The 10,127-nt window shown below is 33.8% G+C and overlaps 1 protein-coding gene across 2 annotated transcripts in view; it reads left to right on the top strand.

Moving 5' to 3' along the window:
• Nucleotides 1-9,177, top strand: part of LOC106756199 (ABC transporter D family member 1) — a 26,083-nt gene extending 16,906 nt beyond the window's left edge. Inside the window, exons 14-28 of one of the 2 annotated variants that reach the window (XR_001375465.2) lie at nucleotides 2,425-2,524; nucleotides 2,600-2,708; nucleotides 3,000-3,090; nucleotides 5,454-5,578; nucleotides 5,692-5,841; nucleotides 5,942-6,014; nucleotides 6,497-6,677; nucleotides 6,758-6,916; nucleotides 7,027-7,185; nucleotides 7,280-7,516; nucleotides 7,880-8,040; nucleotides 8,199-8,251; nucleotides 8,351-8,429; nucleotides 8,686-8,884; nucleotides 8,959-9,177. Coding sequence is in view for 1 of the 2 variants with exons in the window: in XM_022778847.1 (XP_022634568.1) it covers nucleotides 2,425-2,524; nucleotides 2,600-2,708; nucleotides 3,000-3,090; nucleotides 5,454-5,578; nucleotides 5,692-5,841; nucleotides 5,942-6,014; nucleotides 6,497-6,677; nucleotides 6,758-6,916; nucleotides 7,027-7,185; nucleotides 7,280-7,516; nucleotides 7,880-8,040; nucleotides 8,199-8,251; nucleotides 8,351-8,429; nucleotides 8,686-8,772 (1,764 nt within the window). In the remaining variant the exon portion in view is untranslated. Of the gene's footprint in view, nucleotides 1-2,424; nucleotides 2,525-2,599; nucleotides 2,709-2,999; nucleotides 3,091-5,453; nucleotides 5,579-5,691; nucleotides 5,842-5,941; nucleotides 6,015-6,496; nucleotides 6,678-6,757; nucleotides 6,917-7,026; nucleotides 7,186-7,279; nucleotides 7,517-7,879; nucleotides 8,041-8,198; nucleotides 8,252-8,350; nucleotides 8,430-8,685 lie in introns of both variants that reach the window. The other variant, XM_022778847.1, reaches the window with a different exon arrangement.
• The last annotated feature ends 950 nt before the right edge of the window (nucleotides 9,178-10,127 follow it).

Genomic DNA, 10,127 nt, shown 5'->3' with positions numbered 1-10,127 from the left:
CATAAAGAGACTTCTCATCATTTGTACTGGTCTCTGTAATGGCTGCGGGCATTTCATCCATCATAATAGCCATATCCAAGTCTAAAACACCCAGTTGGAATTGGATTTGTTCTGACCAATCGACATAATTTAGCCCATTAAACTTGATGACGTTGTTGCTCAAACCTGCTAAATTCATGTAAGCTGGAAATAATACACAAGCTCATACATTAATGCTTTGATTAAAATTTAAGGATTCAAACAAATTACTACAACAATCATACATTCGAGTTCACCTTTGGGTGACACTTAAACTGATAGGTAGTCAATAAAGTCATTCATTTAAGTTCACCTTTGGGTGATTCTTAAACTGACAAATTGCATATATACTTTAATAACAATCAATCATACTTAAGTCTATATGTATGCTATCTTTGGATATACAAACATATACTAAGTACATGAAATGTCTCACTTTAATGTCATCAATTATAAACCATGATTTACCTTTGGGTAATCCATAACATCCTTACATCAATGATTAACTACTCTCCGAAATTCAACTTAATTGAATTTCCTTCTTTTAAATACATATAATTCATAAAACAGAATTATATATCATGCATGTCAGTGAATACNCTTTTCAATTTAAAAGCATTTGAAACCTTCCAACTTTTAAATCACATTTACATTTCCACACAATGCACAACAATGTTAAAATTTAACACGCAACAGTAAAATACTTTACTGTGAGAACAAGTGCCGCAACATAAAATTGCTTCCAAAATGGAATTTCGTGTCGCAACAATAAAGTTGCTTCCATAATGAAATTCCACAACAGAATCAAATTCACAAATTGTTTCAATCATTCATAATTTACTTTACGCAAGGGAATTGACTTTTCTATTATGCAGAATAAATTTGGCACTTTCACATTTCACTGGACGTGCAACAGTAAAAAATAATGCTTTAATCTTAATTGAAACAATATCATGCATAAAGTTCTTTAATGCAACAAAAAGGTTTGCAGGTTTCAAAAATTCCCGTACAGTGAATTCAATTCACTTCCATCAAAATTTTTAACCTTTCGGCAACGACAAATGAAAAAAAATAAACTCGCGGCTTCGATATCAAATTCACGTTACAGTGAATTTAATTTTCTTTCATGCAAACAAATTTAAAAACTCTTAAATTTATAATTCAAAAATTAGGGTTTTAAAAATTGGAAAAAATTACCATTCATGGAGTATCATAAAATTCAGAACCTGGCTCTGATACCACTTGTAAGCAATTCTTTAATTTTTCAATTGAATGAAAATTAACTCAACAGGATCTTGAATTTTCATGATACTCACAATTCCCACATACACAGTAAAAGAGAACTAACCTGGATCCATTGTGCACTTCTTCCTGTTTCTTCCTGTCAATCGTTCTCTCTCCTCTTACTTCTCTTTAATGCCTTCTTGATGATATAGAAGTTGCAAGGATAGTTTCTCTGTCAAAGTGTCTTTTCCAAGAACGTTCGTTCTCTCTTTTTCACTTTTCAGAAACGTAACTNTGTNCACTGTCATAAAACTTTTTCCTCTTTTATGATATTTTAATTAACCTTAATAAAAATACCAAAATGCCCTTTTGAAGTGAGAAGAGAGGGATTAATTTTAATAACTCTAAAATAATCCCAATAACTTTAATACTTTAATATTCTAATAATCATCACATTAGAATCTTTACATTAAAATTATACCTTACATTACATGAACCAATGTTAATTATTNCTTGATGATATAGAAGTTGCAAGGATAGTTTCTCTGTCAAAGTGTCTTTTCCAAGAACGTTCGTTCTCTCTTTTTCACTTTTCAGAAACGTAACTCTGTTCACTGTCATAAAACTTTTTCCTCTTTTATGATATTTTAATTAACCTTAATAAAAATACCAAAATGCCCTTTTGAAGTGAGAAGAGAGGGATTAATTTTAATAACTCTAAAATAATCCCAATAACTTTAATACTTTAATATTCTAATAATCATCACATTAGAATCTTTACATTAAAATTATACCTTACATTACATGAACCAATGTTAATTATTTTACAACCAAGTTATAAATCACAAATTCCAACCAAATACAGAACGCGTACAGGGACTCAACCTAACTTTCTGAAAATAAATTATTTTCTCACAAATAACATAATGGATCCCAAAAGTCTGACTTAGCATGTACACTGTTCACCAGTGTTAAATAAACCAAGCATGACTTTAAGTGCTGCATTTGAAATCACACAGCATTGATGGGATGAAGTCAATACATATACATGGCTGTTTTTGCATTATTTCCCTCATGACTTGCCTGGACCCAAGCACATTGTATAATATACAATGTGCTTTTGATTGATCTATTACAGCATTTTCAGGAACACTTTTTCTTATGTGGACTGCTTCATTTCAGGTACCCACTATACTGGACAAACAAGGTGCACAACTGCTTGCTGTCGCATTTCTCGTTGTTTCAAGAACATGGGTCTCAGATCGTATTGCATCACTAAATGGTATTTTCTCTTATGACTATTCAATATTCTGAAAATTAATGTGTAAATTGTTAAAATGAAAAATTGTGCTCTCAGGTACCACTGTGAAGTTTGTTTTGGAGCAGGATAAAGCTTCCTTTATTCGGTTAATTGGTTTAAGTGTTCTTCAAAGTGCTGCATCTGCTTTCATTGCTCCTTCTATAAGGTTGTTACTACAGGTCCATCTGGGACTGCAGTTTCTTGTATCTTCCACTAGTGACTAGTTCACACGTGGTTGCAGTTGATATTTGATGATTTTGTTTATTATGTCTCAAAGATGATAATATCATTATTTAATGGAAAATTTTCATATATATATATATATATATGAGGGAGGGAGAGAGAGAGAGAGTTAAATAGATTCTAAATCATTGAAGCACAGTGGAGGGGGTGGGGTGGGGCAGTGCAGGTTTAAACTTGCTGACCTTACAAACCTTTGAAATATCCTGTTCTTCAGGCACTTGACATCTAGACTAGCACTGGGGTGGCGAATTCGTTTGACACAACATCTGTTAGAAAACTACTTGAGAAACAACGCATTCTACAAGGTAATCGAATATGAATTGTTCACATTATTTTCCTTCCCCAAATTCTTCAACACGAGCATGACTGATTAGTTATCTGATAAATAATATTGTCTGTCGGTTAACTATTTGTTTTACATTTTTCGTTCTTCAAAATTAACTTAATTTTCAACTCGGTTCCTTGACTATGGTATTCCATTTCTCTATAACCATTAAGTTTGTATCAATATATTTCCTTCTCCCATGGTAGATAGAAATCTAAAGGGAAAGTTCAATGCTCGACCTTTAGTCATGCCTGCCTTCTTAAGAAGCTTCCATATAGGCAATACAATTATGTTTTGCATGAACTCTGCTAGTCACACCAAGGAGTGATTGGGTATGTGAAATCTGACATTTCCATCGTCAGCCATGGGGATGATAACCCTGGAAACTGGAAAGCAGGTCTTTGTATGTTTTGGTGTTAGGAATATATTCATCCTCTGGGAAGCAGGTCTTTATATGTTTTTGTGTTAGGAATATATTCATCCTCATTATGTGCACACATAAATGATAAAAATGAAATTTAAATTAGTTTCAAAATGGATTAAATTGCAAACTTCAGTCAAAATAAGGAACCATAGACCGTAGACCATAGATAAGGGCATTAAAAAGAGATGGATGATTTTACAGGAAATGGTATCATTTACCTTTTCCCAGACAAATACAGTACAGTTGGTATGGGGTTCTTTTAGAAGCATAAGAGCATGGACATTAAAGGGGGGTGGGAGATTGGTAGATATTAGTGAGTGGGTGAAGTATTAGTTGTATATTTTATTTTACTCATTTTCTGACAATATTAGAAATTCACCCCTTAAGTAGGAGTCTTATTTCCGCTAATTGGGAAAATGAAATAACTTATCCTGGGAGTAGCAATACCTTAAATGAAATTATTGGCTTAAATAAATTTTAGTCCCGTAATCTGCAGCCCCTTTGGTTTTAATCCCTTAAAAAAATTATTGATAGAATTTTTTTCTTTTGGTTATTGTTGTTTGACTTTAGTTCCTTTCCTGTTTATTCCATGTTGAGTCCCTGTAATCTGTTTATTATATTGATTTTAATACTTCAAATATCAATATAGTATCATAGTCACATCTTACAATGACTAATTTGATGCAGACCAAACATTTGGACTAAAGTCAAATTGAATAGACCAAAAGCAAAAATATAAAAAATACCATTTTTCAAGGACTAAAACTATTAATCATCTTCAAAGTAAAGACTCAACATCATCAAAAGTAAAGACTCAACATCGTCAAAGTCAAACCATTCTAGGATCCTTGTGGCAAGAGTAACAAGAGATTTGCACTCAAGGGGCAGAGAATCAAGAAGAGTGTCTAATTTTTCTTGAACAGAAACAGTTTCTGAAATTGAAATTAAAGAATTAGAAATTGATGTTGCAATTCTCTTGTAATAATTGTTGGATTCTCTCTATCAGCTATGCAATCTTCTGTAGAGAGTGACATGGAGTATGAGGTGCAGCATGGAAATGATGGAGATTCACACTCAAGGAGGAGTGAATCAAGAAGAGGGTCTAATTTTTCTTGAACAGAAATAGTTTTAGCCATTGAAATCAAAGAATTAGAAATTGATCTTTCTCATGTAATAAATGCTGGATTCTCTCGATCTGCTATAAAATCTTCTTGTGGTAGAGAAATGGAGACGATAAGCTTTAAGATTATGTTCAACTTTAAGAATGGGGGTGAAACACTGCTGAAAAAAGTTGTTGGATGGGAAGCCATAAGTGACTTCAAGAAGCTGCGGATACCATAAAAAATTCTATATATAAAGATGTAAGAGTATTCTGAAAATTGTAACTTGTGTTTTTATTTCTTGTATTTCACAATCTGATAGAATCAATTTACATACATCAATAAAGCATGCAATTCAAGATAGCCTAACTAATCAGCTAACAGAAAACCAATTGTCTAACAAACTGTGCTAACTGAGTACTTAGCAGAATAGCTAACTAACTTCCTAATGTGGCAAAGACCACTCAGTTTATGAACGAGATTTCACTCTTTTTCTTTCTATAACTCTATTAAAAACCTAGGAAGTGTATTTTATGGGGATTAAAAGGTTGTCTAAACCTAAATTTATTAAATCACAGGTATCCGAACTTTCCTAAGGCCCATTAAGAATCTTAAAAGATGCCACATATAAAATAGTTCCTTAGTTATTGTTTGGGATTAAGATTGAATCCTTGACTAGCTTTAAGTATAAGCGATGGAAGTATGACTTTTTCTATTTGTTATATTATAAATAATCAGAATCTTTGCATTTGGCTCGTAAACTCTTCAGGCACATGCCTCTAATTTGGTTTCAAATTTTTACATGCATATATTTTGTAGGTCTTTCACATGGCAAGCAAAAATATTGACGCGGATCAGAGGATAACTCAAGACTTGGAGAAGTTGACCTCAGACTTGTCTGGATTGGTCACTGGATTGGTAAAGCCATCTGTGGATATTTTGTGGTAAGAACCTCATTTATAAAATTGAGTTGTTTTTTTTTTACTAGTAGAACTTGAACATGTTTGATGCATGTTCTCTTTTTCTGTTGATTTTCATAACTATTACTTTTCTTAAGGTTCACGTGGAGAATGAAGTTGTTAACAGGTCAGAGGGGGGTTGCCATACTCTATGCCTACATGCTACTTGGTCTTGGATTTCTAAGAACTGTTACTCCTGATTTTGGTGATTTGATAAGCCAAGAGCAACAACTTGAAGGAATGTTTAGGTGAATCTATAAGAGCTTCCTGCTGCCTCTATCATGGCACTAGACAAATAGTCAGAGCTGTTGAAATGATTCTTACCTTTTCACTTTGTGCTTCTGCTAGGTTCATGCATGAAAGGCTCTGTACGCATGCTGAATCTGTTGCTTTCTTTGGAGGTGGAGCTCGAGAAAAAGCTGTGAGCGTCTTATCTAAACAATGTTTAATAGCTTTATTTTAAGGCAGTGTTTATTTTAGATTGTGCAAATTTAGGATGGAAATTACTTCTCACTTCCTCAGGACATTCAAAATGTGAAATTCTTCAGAGTGCGTCCAACTTATTTGTACTTTTTCCTTCAAACTTTGGATACACCATAGTATGGCTTTAACACAATAATGAGTGAAAATAAAAACCATTCCATTCTGCTGTCTTTTCACTCTACTATTAACTTTTCATCATCTCATTTTTTGCTTCCCTGAACAAGCTAACCCTAATTGCACAACTTTTGCATGAGTTGGTGTTGTGAAATTTAGTTGATGATGTAAGGCTCAAAGTATGGGGCGTGTGATTATATTATATTTTGCGTTTAAAAGGAAAATATACTCCATTTATTTTTATTTACCTTACTCTTTTAAATTGAATATTACAGGTGTAAATTTTTCTATCTTCACTTTGTGCAGATGGTTGAATCAAGATTTAGGGAGCTTCTCTCCCACTCCAAATACCTTCTAAAAAAGAAGTGGCTATTTGGTATACTTGATGATTTTATCACAAAGCAACTCCCTCATAATGTGACTTGGTTGCTGAGCTTATTATATGCTATGGAACATAAGGGAGACCGAGCTTCGATAAATACTCAGGGTAGGTTTGTTGGACTGATCTCAGTTACTCTGTTTATCGCCCACTTTACCCTCACTGACACACGCTGTAATATTTTACAGGTGAGCTGGCACATGCACTGAGGTTCTTAGCATCTGTTGTTTCTCAAAGCTTTTTAGCTTTTGGGGACATTCTTGAGTTGAACAGAAAGTTTGTAGAGCTTTCTGGTGGTATTAATAGGATTTTTGAGCTTGAAGAACTTCTGGATGCAGCACAGTCTGGTACTTCATTATTTGAAGAACATCAAATAATATCTTACTATTTTTACAGAAATAAATCTAAATAATAATCCGTCAGTCCCCATGTGTTAATTATTGCTTCGATGACACAGGCGACTCTATCAATGGAAGTATTACATTTCCAATGAGGGATTATCATGCCAAAGATGCTATTTCCTTTTCTAAGGTTGATATTGTAACCCCTTCCCAGAAGATTTTGGCCAGAGAGTTGACATGGGACATTGAGCTTGATAGAAGCCTACTTGTTACTGGTTCGTATAGTTGTTATTTTACTGTATCTTTCTTTTTAGAAGGCTGAAATTTCTTGTGTTTCGAATTTAAATAATGTGTTTCACATTTACAAAGGTCCAAATGGAAGTGGGAAAAGTTCCATTTTCAGAGTTCTTAGAGGACTTTGGCCAATTGCGAGTGGAAGACTCTCTAGACCATCTGATGATGCGGATCTAGAGGCTGGATCAGGTTCTGGCATCTTTTATGTTCCTCAACGGCCTTACACTTGCTTGGGAACATTGCGGGATCAAATCATATACCCACTGTCCCGTGAGGAAGCAGAGTTGAGAGCATTGAAGATGTACGGAAAAGGTATCTTGGATGCATAAAATAACACAGGATACAGAATACCCTTGTGGATAAAAAATTATTACATGACTATGCATTAGCCACAACTGTTCATTTGACTAAACTAATGTTTAAAACGATGCTTTGTGCTTTGCTTTTAATTGGTCTCTCTCTACTAGCTGACATTCCAAGGTGTGATATAGTTGTAATAATTCGTGAAATAACTTACATGCTAGTCATGTTGACAGCATTAAAGATTTCTCCTTTCTTTAAATTTAATTTGGAATTCATCTTCTCTTGTGAAAGAATAACATTTTCTTTTTTAATCATTTTAAGGGATTCCTCCTCCACCCCAATTTTAGTGCTGATCATTGTAATCTTGTTCAGGTGAGAACCATGACCCTAGAAATTTGTTGGACAAACACTTGCAAGTTATCCTAGAGAATGTTCGGTTGAATTATCTTCTAGAAAGAGACAGTAGAGGCTGGGATGCAAATCTAAACTGGGAAGACATTCTCTCTCTTGGAGAACAGCAGAGGTTAGGCATGGTATGTAAATCCAACCTATATTTATTTTAACACGAGTTTATTAAATTTCTTAAAAAGAATTAATATAATATAGCCGTAGACCTCAGTTGAGTAAGACATTATAATTTGTTCATGATTTTTTTCTATTTGGATTGTAACTTTTACCTTGTGTTCTGAAGGCACGGTTGTTCTTCCATAAGCCTAAATTTGGTATCCTGGACGAGTGTACCAAGTATGTATGATTACTTATGCCATTCTCTATCTCATGTGGAATTGTTTACTTGTTCTTTTGGTGTTAGCCTTGTTTTACTAAAAAAAATATCGATGGCAGTGCAACTAGCGTTGATGTCGAGGAACACTTATATGGGTTAGCGAAAAATATGGGAATCACAGTTGTTACTTCCTCACAAGTAAGAATCTATAATTACCGACAAAAATTAAAATTTTATCATAGTAAATGTAGAGAAACATGAGCGTAAATGTAGAGAAACATGAGCAGATCATTAGTTTGTTATTCTTTTTTATCTACAATGGAGATTTTGGCAGCCATAAATCTATTTGATTTATATTTAGTTTTAACTTAGCCGGTTAACTTCTAATTGACAATGCATATGACCGCCATTCACGTCACCATCAAAATAATTGGCTTTGCTCCTGTCCTTTCAGCGTCCCGCTTTAATTCCATATCATTCCATGGAATTGCGTCTGATTGATGGTGAGGGTAATTGGGAACTTCGTTCGATCAAGCAATGATTTTCGCAAGGTACTGTTGCTGCTGACTCCCATCGTTAGTACTTTAGATGATGCCGATTCTTAAACATATACAGACTGATTGTGAGCGGATATTATAGGCTTGCCGATGATGGTAAACTTTTTTTTTTTTTTTTTCATTTTCGGCTTCTCATATTATTGTCCAAGCTTCATTTTTTTGCTCCGTAGATTGCGGGGGCAAACCAACAAAAACAGCAACCATAGCCAAAATGGTTGGTGATAGTAGGTTAGAGCGTACGACCCTTTCTTGATCCCTTCATGTACAGGGTTTTCCCCCTTTTCATTATTAGGAAGTTGATATTTTTTCATGTTTTGTAATCATTGGATGTAATTGTTAATATTCTTTTATCTATAAAGCGACGTGAAAAAGTAGTTTTTTTAGAGATATTTTATTCCCTTCTTCATATTTAAATCATCTTTGTACACTTGAGTTTCTTGTTGTATTCCTGTGCTAGCTGAAATGCTTTCGTCTCATCTAATGCGATGTCAATGGGAAACTTTGATATATCAAAACCTAATCAAGAATCCATTATTGGGAAATTCATTCAAATTTACCGTGATAGTAAATTTTGGAGAAAGAACAGGAGTAGAACCTTGGAATTCTTGTGTTGAATCTTTTAATATACAAAATTCATATTTATAATTATAGTTAGAAATTGCCATGATCCATAAGCACGAATACTGGATTATTTTATGATCTAATTATCCCGTACGGAACAGAAGCTTCACTTTCTTGCAATGTGAGAATCATATTCTCTCTCTAACGATCATCTCTGTTCTCCTACAGTGTTCTTCAGCGGTTTGAGGTCATTAAAATACAAGCTTATTGTTAAAGAAATATATTTTCAACCAACTTCACTTAAATGAGCCCATTTGCAAGGTCAATTACTATCCGATTGAGATTAACAGTGGCGCACTTAGAATATTTAACTGATTTTTGGCAACTGTTCATGTTTTCCAACTATACATTCTATTTGACATACATCGACAGGTAAACCAATGGCGACGCAAAGATAGTGCTTGCATACTCATTCTCTGTAATGGAGATGTACTTCATCGCTGCAAGTTTACAACCCCTCCCCAATGCAATCGTACCCATTCTTTTGTCATTTAGCTATAAACTCTTAAATTCACTAGCCAATTTGTTCTATAAAAGTAAAAAATAAAATATAACGTCTTTCCGAGTTGTCACTTGTGTGGACATAGTAAAGGGGCATAAGTATCATATTAATTATATAAATTAACATTAAGGAATGATTTTCGATTCATATTGATTTTGAGTTAATAAACTATATGGTCCTACATATAAAAGTTGAGTATTGTGGAAGGGGAACTAG

The sequence above is a fragment of the Vigna radiata genome, chromosome 2 (genome assembly GCF_000741045.1).
Source record: "Vigna radiata var. radiata cultivar VC1973A chromosome 2, Vradiata_ver6, whole genome shotgun sequence".
In the NCBI taxonomy this organism is placed as follows: domain Eukaryota; kingdom Viridiplantae; phylum Streptophyta; class Magnoliopsida; order Fabales; family Fabaceae; genus Vigna; species Vigna radiata.
The sequence above is the reverse complement of the archived record's forward strand: the minus strand, read 5'-3'. Positions and strand labels throughout refer to the sequence as shown.